General features: G+C 45.6%; 4 protein-coding genes across 4 annotated transcripts; 1 reads left to right on the forward strand and 3 right to left on the reverse strand.

The window, feature by feature from the left end:
• Positions 1–1588: 1588 nt before the first annotated feature.
• On the reverse strand, positions 1589–2516 carry P153DRAFT_391440 (uncharacterized protein; the record flags this gene model as incomplete). Its single annotated transcript, XM_033671068.1, has 2 exons — positions 1589–2134; positions 2463–2516. 2 exons carry the CDS (start codon positions 2514–2516, stop codon positions 1589–1591), a joined length of 600 nt encoding a protein of 199 aa, XP_033517994.1.
• Positions 2517–12427: 9911 nt separating this feature from the next.
• On the reverse strand, positions 12428–13190 carry P153DRAFT_361925 (uncharacterized protein; the record flags this gene model as incomplete). The annotated part of the gene is made up of 3 exons (XM_033667044.1): positions 12428–12729; positions 12821–12868; positions 12953–13190. 3 exons carry the CDS (start codon positions 13188–13190, stop codon positions 12428–12430), a joined length of 588 nt encoding a protein of 195 aa, XP_033517995.1.
• Positions 13191–13578: 388 nt separating this feature from the next.
• P153DRAFT_435840 (uncharacterized protein) lies at positions 13579–15385 on the reverse strand. The gene is made up of 2 exons (XM_033673184.1): positions 14803–15385; positions 13579–14749 (listed from the first exon to the last, which is right to left on the reverse strand). The coding sequence occupies exons 1-2, from the start codon at positions 15310–15312 to the stop codon at positions 14000–14002; spliced, it is 1260 nt and encodes a 419-aa protein (XP_033517996.1). The 5' UTR covers positions 15313–15385; the 3' UTR covers positions 13579–13999.
• A 138-nt stretch (positions 15386–15523) lies between these two features.
• P153DRAFT_435841 (uncharacterized protein) lies at positions 15524–17859 on the forward strand (the record flags this gene model as incomplete). The annotated part of the gene is made up of 6 exons (XM_033673185.1): positions 15524–16433; positions 16494–16748; positions 16859–16879; positions 17626–17640; positions 17758–17775; positions 17825–17859. The coding sequence occupies exons 1-6, from the start codon at positions 15770–15772 to the stop codon at positions 17857–17859; spliced, it is 1008 nt and encodes a 335-aa protein (XP_033517997.1). The 5' UTR covers positions 15524–15769.
• Positions 17860–19003: the final 1144 nt, after the last annotated feature.

Here is a 19003-nt window from a genome sequence, read left to right on the forward strand (position 1 = left end):
GTAATGCAGCGGATTATATCGACAAGTCTTTCCATATACATACATCAACGAATGTCGACTTTACCTGTAAGCACCCCCCTAGTCTACCCAGTAGCGCCTTACGAATCTCGCCGCACAATGAATAGGTATAAGGCCTGTCAGAAACTGCTCATCCACGCCGAAAACTCACGAAGTCCGCGCAGAAGCAGAGCTCAGGGAAGAGCGAGGAAAGACATCGACCAATGGGATGCGGCGGAGATTGCGGAGAAGATCACAGCAATGGAAATCGATTCCGGAAGGCGTGAATGGACTGGCGCATATACCCCCCCTCTCATTACTATGCCTGCTATGTCTGACTACAGCCTGGACACTGATCTCGCTGCACCAACTGCGAGGTACGAGGTTCTTCACGACCGGCTCGACTCGCTGACCCACGCCAAGCCGGCACGAATCTCAGCCTGTGGATGGAAAAAGATTTCGGAACTCGGTGCAATGACAAGGGGGGTGGAGGGCTTTCAGGAAGAGGTGTCGGGAAGATAGGGTGTTGGAGTCGTGGAAGTGGAATTCGTTTGGTGGCGGGGCTGGAATATGTAAGGTAGTTGCAAAAGTGGGACGGAGTGGCGCGCGAAGAGCCAAGGTCACTGCATTGCAAGAGTAGAAGAATGGGAGGTCAGGATGAACCAGCTCACCGAGTTGTGGGGAGTGCAGGATATAGAGGGGGTGAAGTTATAGGCATCCAGGTGCTCAGATGCAGGTACGATGTGTGGAACGGTTCGTAGCGAGATCGCGCTACGGTATTGTGAGTTTCAGTAAATACAATTTCCTTGACTTCGCTATGCTGTGCGCGAGCTCACGTCGTTACGTTGAAGTTCTTGCAAACACGTGCGCCTGACTTTCTCGTCCGGTTTGTCGATCTTGCTAGCGTGGGTCTAGTAAGCCAATCGGAGGCCGAGGAAGAGTCAGTAGTTCCGCCTGAAGCTATCACTGAGTTGCGTTAAACATGTTGTTGTACTCCGAGATCAGACTCTGGTTTTGTTCTTGCGATTGACTTTTCCGTAGTGTCTGCAAATCCAAACTTGTCAAGGCCGTGCAAGGTTTATGGATGGGAGACTGTCTTCTCGAGGCTTCGGACATTATTGACAAGAGTGGTGATGGAGGTACTCAATGATATTTCTTTTCTGTTAAACTGAAGCTATACTATCATTGGGAGAGTATCGAGGTTGGGGTGTTTTTCCTATAGATCGTCACGAAATTGCTGGAGCACTTCACTTCCAGGCACATCTTCTGAAGCTGGATGTTTTCATTGCTGTGGGCACGACGACTTTGAATTTCAGGCACCTATAAGAACTGTTTCCAACCAAAACGCCGGTCCATCCATCCTCATCATAGTTCCATAGTCAGTCCGTCTCATTGCATTCCGAGTGAACAACCCCACCCCTCAGGCGTATACGCATTCGAAAAGAGCTCCTCATACAACGAGTACCAATCCATAGTATCCAGCAATCCCCCTTCTTTCGCATCGCGCCAAACTCGACAAAGCTTCATGGTATACGCCAGCTACTCCAAAACGTCAGCCATACGTTTACAAATCAGACAGATATGACTCACCTCAATCGCCGCCCTTCCTCAAGCGGTGCCACAGCTTGCCGATGAAGCCCTCCTTCTTGATTTCCTCTTTGCTCTCGACCTTGTTCTCCTTCCCCGCCTTCTCCATCTTCAGCTCCCTCACCTTCCGCTCCGCCTGAGCCGCTATCTCCCTCTCTCTCGCCAACTCGTTCTCCAAAGCCGCAACCAGCGCGTTACGACCGCCTAGCGTTTGGCGCAAATCTGTATTCTCTCTCATGAGGGCCTGGTTGTCAAGGGTGACGTGATCGAGTTTGGCGTGCAGATCGGCGATGATTACTGCTGGATCGGTGGAGCTTTCCGTGACGGTACGGGAGCGAGTGCGCGTGGGGGTGTCATACTGCGTCCCTGGAGGTGAGAAAGCGGACATTGAGGGTACGCCGGTTGGAGTACGATTGAAACGGGGCGGCGACAGGGATAGCGGCATCGTAAGTGCGGTGTTGAGACTAGAGTCGCGTTGGGGTACGTAGCAGTAGAGGGCGAAGTGAGATGTTGGACAAGGTGAACACGCGGGCATGAAAGCATTGAGGCTCTATTGTCCGATCAGGCGACCGCGGTGAGGTGAGCAGGTTTTGGTGAAGTGAAAGAAGGTTTTATCGGCGCTCAGGCGCGAAAAGCCGCTCCCCGACGCGGGCGTGGTGTGCTTTCGATTGACGCTGTCATTGACCGCATGGAAGATCGACCGCAGGTGATCGTTGCGTGTTGAACTCGGATTAGAAATTTAGAAGATCTGCAAATGCGTGAAGCGGTGAAATTTGGGAGGGGCCATAGGGGCAGGATTGACACTTGCTTGCATTCTCACTTCGCATTCTTCCAGCCCCACAGTGTGACGCTTGTTGAGTTTCTGTGCCACAACTTACCTTGCCTCGAAGTGAAGCCTCCGCGAATACCCATTGGTAACGCTCCAGGACCATCTGCAATGCGCTTTCAAGGAGCGGGCAGCGAGGGCAAATTCCTGAGAGTGCGAGTGATTTAGAAACCTGGTACTTGTGTTTCTCGCACTGTACTCGTAGAGTGACCACATGCAGACTGGTTACTCAATTCAGAGAGCTCGGCCTTGTGGCAATTGATACTGTGAAGTGGGTAGGGTTACCGAGGGGCCCTCGGGAGTAACGGTTTTGCACGTTAGCGCATTGCGGTACTTCGTCGATCCCCCCGTGGTTATTTTCTGACGAGTGGGCTGGATTTCGAGCGCTGAGAGAGGATAATCAATAAGACTTAGTAAGTTTTCATAGCACATTTGGAACTTTGTATGAACTGCATTGGCAAGCTTCATGCACCTGCTAGTAAGATGAGAGAGACGAAGTCTGTTCTTACAGGCTCAGGCTATAATCTTGAGCAATGCTAATAGTTTCTACTACCGTTGGTCATAAGATATTAATCTCGGGTCGGGCCTCGCTAGAGTGGGTGGACACCCTCAACTAGTAGGAATAAGCCTGGGCAAGCGAACAAGGCCTCTAAGAAAATATCAGCCACGGACGCACGCCAACTATATGTTGAGTCGCACGCCGAAGTACATCAACGAGCTACATATTTTCCAACGATTCCAGGCCCCGGCACATAACCCTTGTTCCTGATCTTCACCCAAGACTATAGAGTGGTCGCAGTCAATCAAAGTTCCATGAGATGCAAATGCCATCATTCAAGGTACGAAAGCCATGAGTGACACGGATGCCCCGAAATGATGAGAATGATGTAAGGTACATTGTAATCCCTCCCGAAGAATGTCAAGGTGGGCATTCCAGGTATTTTGGAAAGTGAGTGTGAGCGAGGTATATTCCCAATACGACAAATCAGGCTGCAAGTCCATATTTCACATCGTCGAGTAGATTTCATTTGGCACAACACTGGAGCAAACTCATTGAAATTGTAGCCAAGCGGTAAACTTGAGATTAATCGGCCGTAATTCAAGATTAGGAAGATTCAATAACACATATGCACATCCAGCAGAAAACTCATAAGTTGATCAAAGATTGCCCTTCATGACACTGTCTTGGATGGTTCACATATATGTCTAAACCCCACATCCGCGGATGATATCTGCCTCTGGTTCACAACTGCAAAGTCACGAAGTTCCCCTATAGCATTAACGCAATGGCGAAGAGCTCTAGGATGATCTGTTCTTGTTCCGTCCTCGCTCGTAGTTCCCAGCCGGATATGCAGGTAGGTTGAAAGCGCAGTAAATAGTAGCTGGTTAAAATCGCGGGTCTAGTGTGTTGAATTTCTGTTGGCTGTACTACTCAACTCAATTCCGCCGAGACTCGTGGGATGAGGTAGTCTTGACTGATGACCCAAGAAACGGAAAAGAGTCGTTGAATGGTTGAGCATAGTACGAGTGTGCCTAGTGGTCTGTCAGCCGGAGCTGATATCAATATCTCAAGCGTCGTTGGTGTTTCCCATATGAACTGTTCCAAATAGTTTCCTTTGACGAACAACCCAATGAACCACGATACACACCACGAAAAAGTTTACAGAACCACTGCTATGATGCCCATCAAGAGTCATTGAGGGTATCTGCTTTATTATACCAGGTACGTCGTGCAAAATACTCATGACTTGAGATTTGAAAGATTCAACGTTCCGTCCCAGTTCCAGATGGAATTTGCGACAACCGAGATCCCCTATTCCTTGAAACACTCAAGTATTCCAAGGATAACAGAGGACTTTTCGAAACGTAGATAACATCTCCAAGAAGACTTGCCAGTCTCGATATGAACGTGTGCGAGTACGTAATAATTTTCCAAATTCCTGGCCGTCAAGCTCAATGGCTTACGAACCTTTCGGCTCAGGATAGCAACTACGCAGGTCTTCGTCCACATCAACATTCTTGAGACTCTGAAAAGTTCGTGTAAAAATCTGCTTGCCAGGGGAATGACAAGCGCAATAGGGCAGTGAAAACGGCGAAGTCCTTCGAAAGAGGAAAAGCAAGAGAGGTTACTATACAATAGAGGACTATTGAGCGTAAAAGTACTCATAATGCGAATCGCAAAGGCGTATGAATATGAAATTAGATATTCCGAGGGCATGGAGCGAAGATTAGTAAGCTTACAACCATGACAGAGTAGGCGTCCACGAGGACTAGAGTATGGACAATCTTTCGAAAACTTCATGTTTTAAACAATGTACGAGGTTGGAATTTATAAATGACGTTCGTACCCATTATTCCGGTAAGGTAGTGACATAACCGCATCGATTCGATTCGCGATTAAGCCGCTTTCTGGTACAATGATAAGATAGCTTCCTACCTGTTTGCAAGCAACCATATTTTGCTCCCGTGCTCCTGATTCTGGACCGTGTTCATCCGGTCGAATATGGTTGTCGTTATACCAGTGTAATTTCATCACCGTTGGCAAATTCGGTTGTATTAGTCGGATCTCGGGTGATATTGCCTGGAGTATCTTGATACTGACGACTCAAATGAGACGTTCGCTACTTTCCCAAAACCCCTCAGTATCACGGCAATTAACATCCGGGTATTCGAGGAAGGGTTGTTTGTGATTAACTCCTGAAATGAAATCATGAGGATTGCCCCAGTTGATAACCTTTGTATGTTAACCTAATTCTTCGTCCGTAAGCTATCGGGTACAAGAATCTACAATGCTGTGCCAACTATAGTGAAATATCGCCTTTGTCTACGCCTGATTATCTGGGTGCGACACCTCTCTACTCAGATGTTGACTGCTTGAATGTGTAGTTGGTAGTTCTTTAGTACAACTATTCCTAGCAGAGATACGATGTCGTGCTCTCATGTTCTGGGAAATGTATGTAATAGGTTGGTGTGGTTCACATTGTTCTCATCGATAAAAAGGGGGATTTGATCGACCCTAGCAGAGTTATGTCGCTCCCAGATCGTAACTATTGAGGCGAGTGTGCAGACTTTCTCGCTATAGTAATACACGGTCTGCAGAAGTCAGTATACATCATCGGAGCATAAGCAGGCCTGCACTCCAAGGGACATTGGTGCGAATGGGTCGCCGATTGATATGAAGCACATCCCTAAGACGTGTTAATGGGTCCTTGGGCGTCTTCTCATCGACCTGAATAATTAGACCAGTCCGCGATAATGAACTCGAGAGACTCTGGACGATGCCGCAGCAATTATTATAGTACACAGTGAAATTGCACTCGGCATCATGTGCCGAGTTAGTCAAGAGATGTGCAATATCATACCCTTGCTCGCAACGTTGTAAGTAGCTTCGAGAGTTCTTCCTAATAAAGTTTTGATCTCGGGTTAGCTATAGATGTAACAGATGTGCGCAAAAAAGTACTTATAATTTGATGTGAACGCTAGTTCACGTGATAGGGGTTTCACCCGGAGTGACTCGCTCAGAACATGGCTTAACAACCTACTTTCGGTGATGCGGTAGTGGGAGAGTCTCTGTACAACCATCGTCTCTCGTCTTATTAGTTTTGGCCACCCGGTTTCCAGCAATGAGAATGTCTCAAGGCTATACACTTGTTATGTTTATTTCGTGATATTATGTTTGTTCTTCTGTGCTTAGCCGAGCACATTTTTCGACAGACGGTTGAAAGGGCATTCCAGAATTCCAGACTTATCGGAATGTTGATTGCGAGCAGCTTGAAGGCATTCTTCTGAACTTGCACCGAGACAAATCTTACTAGACCAAGCTAACTTGAAAAGCGTTGAAGGGTTAATTGTTAAGGATCCGATGCAGGCCAAAAATCCACGAAACGCAAATAGTTATAACCCAGTCTCTTTTCCGTGTGATTAACTGGATATATGTATGCACTCTCGCTGTTTTCTCCTAAAATCGCCGGTTTTTGGTTATCTCATTCTGAGCCAAAGTGCGAGGCTGGGGATTCAGTTCATTGCAGGCAAGATAGACGCCTAAGCATAATGTTTTCAACGGCACGGAAACAAACCCTCTGTGGATAGTAATATGTTCCTGATGTATAATGAGCTGGGAGCGCTAGATCTACGTACAATTAAGACGAGCTAAAAACTATATCCGTAACAAACAGCTATCGTACTTGCTTTGGGTTAAAGTCTGGAAATCTATAGTACGGGGGTTTAATAATAATCTGAGATTTCAATTGTTCAAAGGTAAGAGCAAATTTCGCTATTTACAGCTGCATAACAATGCTGCGGTTATATATAAGGGCGAAGAAGCTGGCCCGGTATGCTATATGCTCACCTTGCACTTCGTGAAATCAGAAGGAAGCTTCTGTACGTTCTCCGCGAAAAGCTCAGTAAGTGTTCTTTGGGTGTAGTGATGCACCAATCTGAGAAAAACACAAGTATTGAGAAATCAAACCTAATTAATCGTTTCACATCTACAAACTTTACACTCTCGAGTTGAGTCTCTCGAGGGTCTGCTTGGGAGGTGCTGTTATTGCCAGAACTCGAAGTTAGCTTTTATGTACCGAGATGCATTTTCTCCCGCATGTACCACATTGTGAGTAGATGATCACTATTTGGGGCACCATTGATTATCGGCGTCCACTGCGGGACTGAGAATCCAAATGAAGTGCTCTCCTCCACCAAAATTTATCCTAATAAGTAGTATATCAGTATTGACTTTCGATGCTCGGTTGAATTTCTGTTAAAGTTTAGACAGTCTAGTACTGAAGCTCGTCGAGTCCTATTAATTCTTTGTGCATCCCAGTACCGATTCTCGGACTCGATACTCATCTGGCGCGGCCGGTGATACACTTGAGGAAATGAGTAGCTCCGAATATAGGACAATTTTCGTTCTAGACCGGTTGGGCAGAATAGGTTTCTCTATTCTTATCGAGATGGCATGATGCGTAGACCTCTCTCGTGAGCGAAAGCTATCAAGCAGATGCGATGAAGCGAGTCTGATGGAGCTTCCAAGATTAATGCTGCAACATCACATCACAACAACGGGATTAATGTTCAATCGATGGTCATCGGTATAATCTTTTCCGCGCCGACTGCTCAAATCCAGCCTGAAGTGAGAGCTGATGTCTGCAAGATTGAATGTTTAGCCTTCCTAAGGGATGCCGGCCTGCCCAGGTATATACCTCATCTTTTTACCTTGCCGTCCTAACGAAATCACGTGTGAGTAGGCTTAACTCACTGCTGCTTCATGCAAGGATATTGTTTGCAGCGAGGACAAACTTGCCTGCGCCTTCTATTATCGCCGCAAAACCTGGGAAGCAATCGGACTCAACTTCAATACATGCACAATCTATGAATGGTAACATCTTGATGAGGTTCCGTGCGCGGATGTCGAAAGTGTAGTCATTCAAGTTTACTAAATCGATTTCCACTCCAGTCATTGATTTATCGAGATGCCGCAAATCCGCCGATGCTCTAGCACAAAACTCATTGAATGCCAAGACTACTACGTAGCGAATGTTTGAACAACACCATTACTGGGGAGACATGGTGACAGGCTGTTCACATGTAGACCTTTTGAGAGTCAGGAACTTTCGGTCTATCCTATAGACGGGCTCGTTGAACCCGCGGATTTCGGCCCGACTATTGGCCAGTCAGATTGCGTCGACAAGCTGGTATAATGTCCGTCTTTAAAGTTTTCTCGGCACAGAGTTTTAGTTCTAAGGTTCTTTACTTGTGGTACACAAACTTGTTGGCCAAAATCCGCGGGTTCAACAAGCCCGTTCAGGGGTTGACCACGACATATGCTTATTACCCGTTGATAGGACCATTGTATAGTGAAGAGGTAAGTACATCGCAATTGTCTCATATGACTCTTATTCACCTCTTGACAGGAGATGGGTATGTTTCACATAGACTTCCTTGGGTGTCACGACAGTATCGATCGAGATCAGCGAAGATAGAGATGATTCCGGAGCAACAGATAAGAAATCTCCAAGTTTGGTGTGAGTGGTAACCTATTTCCCAACGCAGGTTGCAACATCGGCCTTTTGCTTTTTAATGCGAATGAAGAAGAAATGATCACCAAGTTGACCTCTTATGCTATTTCCGCCCAGGGAGTGAAGACAAGTTTCGCTGATAGAACGTTAGTAGTGATAACTGGAGTTTATCAAGCTCGCTGCGAACCGAGGTAGTTGACAATCAACTCAACATCGATGTTGCAGATGAGGAGCCGTTGACGAGTTCCGCTAAATATGCAGCGGTGTAGTCAAGAGTATCTCTATCTACTAGAGTCGTCCTACCTCGGGTTATTGGTTGAACAATCAATTTCACAGTATACACATTTTCTATTTCTAGGTATGCTCCATGTTGGTGTAGGCGATCATGAACTTGGGCAAGACGGTAAGATACTGCGTCTGGAGTCCTCCTGCAAACACAGATGACTATGTTGATGCTTAACAACCTGTGCGAAGGGGATGAGATTTTTATATTCACTTTCAGCATTATATTCAAGATCGGTAGAAAAGTACTACACTGCATTCATATTGCATTTCAGCATGGCCCGGGCTGGTCTGAGTACGGCTCGGCCGTTGTGATACTCCTGGAGAAAAGCCATGTAAAGTCTCGTTGGATAACTACCTAACATCCGGCTCACTAAATCTCTCCTGTAGAATAGAAATGGTACATGGGAATGGCGACCCGATGCTCCAAAGATGGATGAATATATTCACGGCGCTTAGCTTGGCCTTACTAGTGGGTTCTTCAGCACAGTACCTTTCGATCACTTCTCTGGGACAGTCAGTTGCATACCTGGCAAGGCCTTGGTTCTTCTCGGCCGGGTTACATGATCAGAGAAGTTCTGCTATGGTCGTAATAGCTACTCACAACCCAGTGCATTCTTCTCGCGTGCGTCATGCTTGAACTCGACTGAATTGCACCAATGCCTTACGAGTATGTCACCTTGGGTGCTTGCCGTCAGTTTTGCTCATGGTGAAGTGATTGAGTTGGGAAGCAGTCATACCTTGAGTTGGATGGGAATGGCGATCTGCTTAAGTTGATTCCGGACAATGAGGACGTGTTCTCTACATGGAATCTGAGAGCTCAAGAAGATTATGTCCTCTATAACGCTCAGGCTTTGATGGAACGAGGATTTCAGACCGAATGATATGGAAACCCCATACTCTCAGGCTGGGAGCTATCAGATTCCCAGCTATCAGAAGGACTCTCTACTCAAGATCAGGAAAATGTCACTTCACTATTTCTAAAACTTGTTGTGTCCGCGAAGAATGTATACGACGAGTATGTAGCAACTGTTGCCATTATCAGCCATGGTCTGGGGATAGACCACCGCGAGATCGTCTTGGATACATCATTCACAGCAATCACAAAACCATAGCTACGTCAAAAGTTTCTGTATTATCACCGCAAATGAACACAAGTAAGACAGAACTAAAGGTTTGGACGAACTTGACGAGCTCGACTACCTACTCCCGACGTGTATGCAACTGTGTCCGTCGCGTCGGGGTAAGTAGATGAATGCTATGGGGTATTGCCGGTGATCTCGTGCAGGAAGACGATTGATAGAATAGAAAGAACATTTCAGATGTGCCTGTAGCGAGAATTGCGTAGGAGAGTTTCAACATCAAGGAACGCCTCTTTCTGATAAGTGGGCATTGCAAGACTATCGTCCTATTTTGAGTTGTATCACAGGCTGAGATCGGTAGCAAGGTACCGTTGCCTATTCACTGTCGGACATTGGCCATGCCTAATTAAATCAGGGAAAGGTGAACGAGGACCTCGAAAGATAGAAGTACGTGGAAAGGCTGAGAGCTAGGAATTTGACAACAAGCAGTTGGAAGATTTTTCGCAGTAAACAATGCGATTAGTGTTATATTGCTGAGTTTGGCTTTCTTGACAAGCTCTGCTGGACGACGGAGGGGAAATGGCATACCAGGACAATATCAGAAGGCTGGAAGTTCTCCGCGTTTACGAGTCGAATCGGGAGATGTACCGCTGAAGCCAAGACGGTATATCAAGCAATTTTTCTCAGCATTTCGTGACGCAAATACAAACCTGTAAAATGAGCGCATCTCGAGAAGGAAACTGCGGGAGACTGTAAAGTGATGTTGCAATTGGCCCGTTTTTCTCTGTAGGTAATCCGGTCCATTGTTTATCTTCGTCTAGCTGGTAGGGATAAACTACACTGGCATTATGCTCAGCTCACTGAGATCCGGCAAACTCAAAAACCTTCTACAAGATTCAACCAATATCAACCCTTGTGGCGGTGCTCAATAATAGTCTCACAGAATCCCCAAATTAAGCATGGAAGAAGCGCCTGCTTCTCATGATAGCAAGACCCCCTGAGTTGAAATGAAGGTATCTCGCCTTGATTACGCCTTGAGACCTGCTGAGCTCCCTGAAGAGGTTCTCACCTGGGCAGATATACACGAGTTCGTTTTGGTTGGTTCGTAGTATAACGAATTTGGCCAACTTCGCATAATCAGTATTAGAGTATGCCGTGGCAAAGCTGCTTGCCTCATTCTTTCGCAGATATAACGGCCGGGGAATCACGACGGAATTAATACACTACGGCTTGAAGTAAGGATAATCTTGCGCGGCTTGACCTCACGAACTTTGAACACGAATGCTGGTTTCAACGATCCGCACACGATGCATAAGTAGATAGAGTAGCACATGTATCGGGATTTTAGCTCAGTCGCTTCGATCCTCAGAGAGCTTCTTGAAATATCGAGACCAGATGGAAACGAAGCAATGAGATACCCTGAATCAGGTACCGGGGTACTTCGTTGACGTAATACGCACTGGGCACCTCAAAGCACAAGAGAAGATTGTCACTGGAGTGATTTCGAGAATACTTTACTGCCTGAATTATTCTTCGGCCCCTCCAAAAGAATCTATTTCGAGATGATGATTATGCCGGCTATGTATTGGAGAAACAGCTCAGTGACGATATCACCTGTACTGGGAAAAACCAAGACCACTGTATGCGGAGAAGTTGAGGACTTGTCAAGGTTGTGCGGCTCAGATATACCAGTTCAGGTCTCCGAGTATTTCTAGAGTGGCTGGAAGGAAAGCAATCACTGGTACAGCACTCGCGAGAACCAAGTCAAGTCCTGTGCCGATTACTTATTCTGATCAGTCTCGTCCCTGGAGAAAATCGAGGATGAATGTACAACCTTCGGTACGTTCACTGCTTAGAAAGTCGAGATTCTTGCTATCTCTAGGAAGCACTCCTGTGCGCATACATCTAGCGACTGATGATATGTGTACCAAGCGGCTGTTCCGGCGCCTTCTTTGAGCATGTTCATTACATGGTATTGGCCGTCCGACTCGGAACTGTGGACCGATTCAAAGCTTCTGCTTGTTCATAATTTCAAGCACGATGACTATCACGACAGCCATGAGAACATCAACAGGAACAATACCAGAGCGGCCGGAAGGGTTTCCGCCAACACAAGAACCTCGATCTCGGGATTGCGAGTCCATGGTGAATGGAGTTGATTCTCAAACCTGGCATACACCATACTACGAGCTTCGGTTCGCTCAGATTTAATCGCTGGAGCCATGATCTCGGGTCAGGAAAATGGTGTTCTTGGTTGATTTTCACACTGACCTCCGGACCCGAAGCGGTTTTCCATTTGGATCCATTGACGACTTTTCTAGGATCGCACGTACTTTAGACCCAGATATGTGATACTGCTTTGGGGTACGTTAATGCATTGTAATAAGAAGTTGGAATTACAGGCAAGTCTAGGAGTTCAAGAGGAGAATATTGTGAAGGTTAGAAACATTTTTCAGAACAGGATAAAGGAAACAATGAGAACTAATAATGATTCCGCATCATGAGGTGAGTATAATGCCTTGATATCACTCACAATAATGGCGAAAGAAATCCTAGAAACACAGAATCTTATTATTTACAACACGAAAACAAACTTCAAAACAGAAAGAGAACAGAACGCAAGACACTATCTACAATATTCAAACTTCCTTCTCCTCCTCCACCTCCCCCTCTCCAGCCACCTGGCCTTCCTCCCCCTTCTCTTCCACCAGCACCGTCTTCTCTTCCTCCGCCAAACCCAAGGCGGCAGGACGGCGAACAGGCGGCGCCCAGCGCGAAGCAGGAGCAAAGCTCGGCTGGTTCAGCGGAGCAGCAAGCGGCGACATGAACGCGCGGCGAGGGCGTCGAGCACTGTTGCTCATGAGGCCCAGACGGGGCGTGGTGGTGGGAGGGGGCCGGGAGGGGGTTTGGGGCGGGCCGGAGGCCTCGTATCTGCGCTGGTCTGGTACACATTTAGTCATGATATGAGAGCGCATTGGTGAGATTTTGCATAGGCCATGAGGCGCGCCATGGAATTCATGGTAGGAAACTACCTTGGCCAGCAACATCTCCGCCGCGATCGTTCTCCAATCGAGGCGCATCTACAGAAAAATGAATGTAAGCAACTTTGAAAGAATCGCGATTTGTGATAATGCGGATCCTGCGCATTCTTTCTAGTATCTTACAGCTCGCGCCCATTCGCCTCGGCGCCATCCTCAGGTATGAACCTGGCGGTTTCGGCGGCGAAGCGGGCTCGGGGAAGAGAGCCGACGCGTCTTCGACCCGCGCAAGGCCTTCACCGCGCAGGGCCAGTGCCCGCCGATTGGCTATGATGGGGGCGAGGGTGCGCGACGTGCGCTCGGAGAGCGTCGGGTTCCGCAGCGGGGTGCTGGGAGGCGGGCGGCGCGGAGTTCGGTCAGACATGGTTTTGTTTACGAAGTTTTTACTGGTGATGCGACGTGAAATTTTGTGCTGGTATCTAGTCGGAGTACTTCAACGTGAGCGGCCGCTGAGTGTAGCTATTCAGGCGCCGGCACAGATGTGGCAACCAACAGAGCACAGGCCCACAACGTCACGTGCGATTCTAGAAACCTCCGCGCCCAAAACCTTCACCTATCCACACCATTCAGTTCTTGGATTTTGCAATTGCAAGCTGAGATACCTCGAGTGCAAATTTCCTACTACACTTCCATCTCATCACTAATCTAGATTCCAAATCTGGCCGCAGGATTAGCTGCAGTAGGAGGTCGACCTACTCAAACTGGCTTGAGATTTTGAGCTATGAAATCTTCCATTGATTACATACATTGATGAACATTCCCTCTCAATTACATGTCCAATGTGTGCACGAAGCGACTTGAAGCTCAGAAGAAAATCTCCCAACAATGTGTTTACAGAAGCGACGAAGATGGCCACCCGATCACTTCGCGAGCCTAGATACGATACCAACGAAAAGATTTCCTGGGACCCCACAACTCACATTGTCAGCACAGAAGTTCTGGGATAATTGAGTCGAGAGCGATGAGAGTCGTGTGCAATATGCTGAAACACGCTCATCAAGCAGAGAGTGAGTCCCGATAAGCAACATCAGTGGTCGGTTCCCTAACCAAGATCTCACGATGGTGAAACAACATGTTGATTTTCTTTGCACTCGTATTGAAGCAAGGACATCATGAAATGAACAAACGCGTAGACCAACTCCTATCCAGATATCTCATCACTCTGCAAGATCCTCACCAAGCTTCCTCTGCTCCACCCAACCCATCCAATCCTGCCAGCACCCTCCCCGCAAATGTCCCCGCTCCCCACTTCAGGATCCTCCCCAGCGCGCCCATAAATGCCCTCGCACCCCTTGCATCTGTCATGCGCCACACGTCCACAAATGTACTGTGATATTTCCCCTCAACTCTATGATGAACCCAAAGTTCATGCACAGCCCCCTCCGTCGCGACACTCCACACAACCCCGTCGCACCCCACGCCCTCCAGTATGCGCAACATGCACGCCGCGCCCACAGCAGCCTGGTTCTGGGCGCCAAACAGGCTCCCCGCGCTCTTGGCCTCGAAGATGAGGAAGGGGAAGTGCAGGCCGATTTTGGCCTGATGGGGGTCGCTGTGCAGGGCGGGGCGGGCGAGGATGCGCTGGTGGGGTGTTGAGAACCAGGCGTGGGCAAGGCCGATGCTGAGGTCTGGTTTGGGGGTTGAGAGGGCTTCAGGGTCGGAATCGGACTCGGCGGCAGTAAGGTAGGTAGAGGTTGTTGTTGTAGAGAGCGTGTCGGAGGCTGTTTCAAGATCACGGGTGTCGAGGCCAAGTAGGTCGGAGACGGTGGAGAGTGTGGAGAAGGAGCGGTGCGAGAGGAGGATGGGCGGCGGCATGGGGCGAGCAAGAGGGGCTGCTGTCGAGCGCACGGGCTTGAGTTCGGCGCGCCATGGCTTCTCCGCCGCGCTGGACTTGAGCACGTCTTTCCACGGGGGAAGACGCGCCTGCACCGCGTTGTTAGCTGATGTCGTGGCCTGTTATGGTTGGAGGTGCTTACCAGCTTCCGCATCACAGCGCCCATCAGGTCGGCCCTCCACTCGCTCTCGCCGGCGCCGTCCTTGGCCGACTGCCGACAGTTCCCGCAGTACTCGTCGGCAATCCGGTGTATGTCTGCCTGCAGCCCAGCATCCAACACGGCCTCGTCCAGGGCAGCGGCGGCGGCGGCGGGCACGTCATGGCAGTGGTCGATGAAGACGCCGGCCTCGCTGAGGTAGATGCTGCGGTATTCGGTGGGCTTCTTGGTCGGGCTGACGGAGCGCTGGCGATAGCTGGCCTTGGACTCGCGCCGGCGCGGGCTGGGGACTCGTGGCATGCGCGCACGACCGTCGGCCATGGTCTGCTCGACCATGGACTGCGGGGCGCCAGCTTCCGAGACGGCGAGCGCCCAGCCGAGAATTCCCGCCTTCGCGTCTGCGCGTGCAGCTGCATTTGGCAGGGAGACGCGACGGCGCTTGGGGGCGGCGATGCATGGCGTGGAGATGCCCTCTTCGGAGCGTGCGCGCTTCATTGTGGCGCTGGACAGGCCGGTATGTGCTGCTGGAGGGAGATGTGGGCGCGTTGAAGCATTGCAGGCTGTTGCTCGCGGCTCGTGTTGTGATGTTCGTCGCTCTGCCAACAGGGTCCAGCTCGCCAAGGCCAGCTTATCGATTGTCTGGCAAACTGGGATTCGTCCAAGTTCAAACTCCTTCACAATGAGACGAAGTGCTGCCTTGATGTAGCACAATGCTTCTACTTTGTACGCTAGATGGAGTTTACCTTGTAAGAACACTGTTGACGTGAACGTGCACAATACTGCTTACTCGACGTTCACTGCCTCCATCCCGTTCTCTATAAAAGATGCCCCTGCTCTTGTACGTAAAGTCTATATTGCAAAGAGGAACTTCTTGAACACGCTTCTTATTGAATCAACTTTGTTGGATCATCTCTCAACACCTTTCAAAATACCGTTCTTCACAAAGTCAGCAATGTCCAACTCACCGAAAGTTCAGCAATCCCGACACGAGGAGCTCGATGGCCTTCCAACCACAGAACATTCAGAGTCTGGAACGCCGTCCCTGCTATGCGAATTGAGTCGTGATATTGTTAATCGCGACTCTATCGATTTTGGGAACGACAATGCAAAGGTGGATGACGAAGACTCATGGCGTCGTTCGATAAGCGTCGATGGAGAGTCTGGTAGCGAGGACGAACAGGAACAGGAAGACAGCGATCTTTTCGACGCCGAGGAGCGGATGTTGAAGGCCGAGGACAAATGGATAAGGGCTCATGGGAAGCTTCGTGAAGAAGGAGATATGCCACGGTACTGGTACCTATTGGATCACTATACCCGTGATGCATTCCTTTATATCGTTCGCATGTGTTCAAAAGTTTGGAAGGTTAAGCTCTTGGATATGGTAACTGACGACACGATCAGCGACTTCGCCGCTAGCAGCAACTGGCTCGTCGCCAACTTGGAACGGCTCATTGCCGGTGAATATGTCGCATCAGTTGACATTGAAATTGAACTCAATACTGACCTCCAAGCAATCGCTATGGCTTGTCATTATCTCGATGCGCCGCGATTCGGGGGAACGGTTAATAATTATATAATTAAAGACTTTGCTGCTTGTGTTCGAATTCTTGCGAATAGTATTTAACAGCTTGTCGCGAACGCCTCTAACATAGCTTAAGCTGAGATTGCTTCTTTAGCTGACTATACGGCTGAGCTCACGAATATTGCTACAGAGCTTTATGCACTTAAAGCACGCATTAACGCGCACGATGCCAGCTTCAAGAAGCTTGAGAAGCAGAACCTCAAACTCAAGTCTGATTACGTTAAACTACAGATGCGCTGCGACGCCTGCGATGCCGCTTACGAGGAGCTCAAGAAACAGACACTCGAATACGCTGACAATTTAAGCAAACTGGAGGGACTAGTTACTCCCCAAGCTGAAGAGAATACAGGTAAGTCTATAGTCGGTTAAGGTACGGCACTACTACCACTAGGCCCAATAGCTTATACTATTAAGAACTTAAAGAAGGCGTATTCTGCTACTTAAACAACACGACAACAGGGACAACAAGATTTGTTGCAAGTAAGAAGAGATAGAGAAACAGCAGAGCCTTAAAAATATAGTTAAGGAAATCTTGTAACTAGAAGTTAGAGAGATTCCTAGTGTAATTAATAGGCAGAATAGCGCGGATATTACGAACAGCGCACTTAACTAGGAATATAACAAGTTAAGGAGAGCGTATAGAAAAATTAAGAGGATATACTTACTAGAGTAAGAGGTATTTTAAAAGAATAGAATATAGATTTCTATATTAAGCTATCTTTTTTACCTAAAAGTAGACTTTACTTTATTTTCTACTATTAACTAAATATTATTATTATATTTTATACTTAAGATAAAGTTTATACTATTATCTAAGTTTATAGTATACTTATTTATAGAAAGTAATTTTTAATACATTCTAGAGTATAAGCTACTATTAATACGTACTAGAAATAATAAACCTATAATTTATAGACTTACTTTAATTATAATAACTACTATTACTACTACTACTTCTATAACTAAGTAAAAGTATATAATATTATTTTCTAGTAGTACCTACACTGCTACGCTTACTTAGAATAATTTCTACTATTACTAGATATTACTTTTACTACCTACTATATTTTAGCTATTATTACTAACATAGATTAAGAATAGTTTTAATATATATAGTAAACTTAAAGTATATTATAAATATATTAATATAATATTAGAGTACTCTTTTATACTTATATAGTATATTATAACTATTCTCTACTAACTATATAATACTACTATTTAAGTATTACCTACTATAAGTAAGATTATAAAAATATATTAGTATAGAGCTATATAAAATAAGTATATAAGTATTAATAAGGTTACTCTATACCTACTTTTTATAAGTAATACTAACTTTAATAACTATATTCTAGGTATACCTTATTTTAAAAGTAAGTAGAATATTAGCCTTAATAAATATATTCTACTACTAGTACCTAGCTTATAAGTTAAAAAAATATAAAGTTTTCTTTTAACTCTATAGTTAGACTTATATAAAGGCTATATTATATAACCTAAAATATAAGCTACTAGCTATAAGGTACTTTTTATAACTACTAAAAAGACTATTCTATATAGCTTTTTACTAACTTAGTATATATACCTTTTATTTCTTATTTAATAATAAAAAGTACTTAAGTTAAATAGAAACCTATATAAAGCCTATATAAATTAGGTTAGTAGATATTAGGTTAATATCTAGTAACTATAGCCTATACTACTCTAGTTTTATATTATAGAGTTTAACTAAAGTCTACTAACTTACTTTACTACTATTATATAGCTTAACTAAAGTCTACTAGAACTATTATATTATTAGAGTAAAGTCTACTAACTTACTCTTACTACTATAGTATAGTTTAACTAAAGTCTATAATATTCTTAATAACCTATATTACTACTATTATATAAGCTCTACCTACCTATATTATTACTATATTATTACTATAACCTCTCTACGTTTATTAACTATCTTACTACCTTTACTAAAACTATTAAATAGCCTAAAAGCGCTATAGTATTATAGGCACTCTTATATACCTAGCTTATAGTCTAATAGAAATTATATAAGGTATTAACTCTCTACTATTTATATATAGAGTATATATACTATTCTTATAACTTATTAGATAGCTAGGTACTTCTATAGAGTACTACTCTTATAACCTATTAGATAGCTTAGTACTCTTATAGGCTACTATTTTTATAACCTATTAAATAGTATAGTACTTTTATAGGCTACTATTCTTATAACCTATTAAATAGTATAGTGCCTCTATAGGCTACTATTCTTATAATCTATTAAATAGTACAATATCTTTATAATTTAATTTTAGGCCTATATAAATTAGGTTAGTAGATATTAAGTTAATATCTAGTAACTATAGCCTATACTACTCTAGTTTTATATTATAGGGTTTAACTAAAGTCTACTAACTTACCTTACTACTATTATATAGCTTAACTAAAGTTTACTAGGACTATTATATTATTAAAATAAAGTCTACTAACTTACTCTTACTACTATAGTATAGTCTAACTAAAGTCTACTAGAACTATTATATTATTAGAGTAAAGTTTACTAACTTACTCTTACTACTATTATATAGTTTAACTAAA

This window comes from Dothidotthia symphoricarpi, assembly GCF_010015815.1.
Source record: "Dothidotthia symphoricarpi CBS 119687 unplaced genomic scaffold P153scaffold_29, whole genome shotgun sequence".
In the NCBI taxonomy this organism is placed as follows: Eukaryota; Fungi; Ascomycota; class Dothideomycetes; order Pleosporales; family Dothidotthiaceae; genus Dothidotthia; species Dothidotthia symphoricarpi.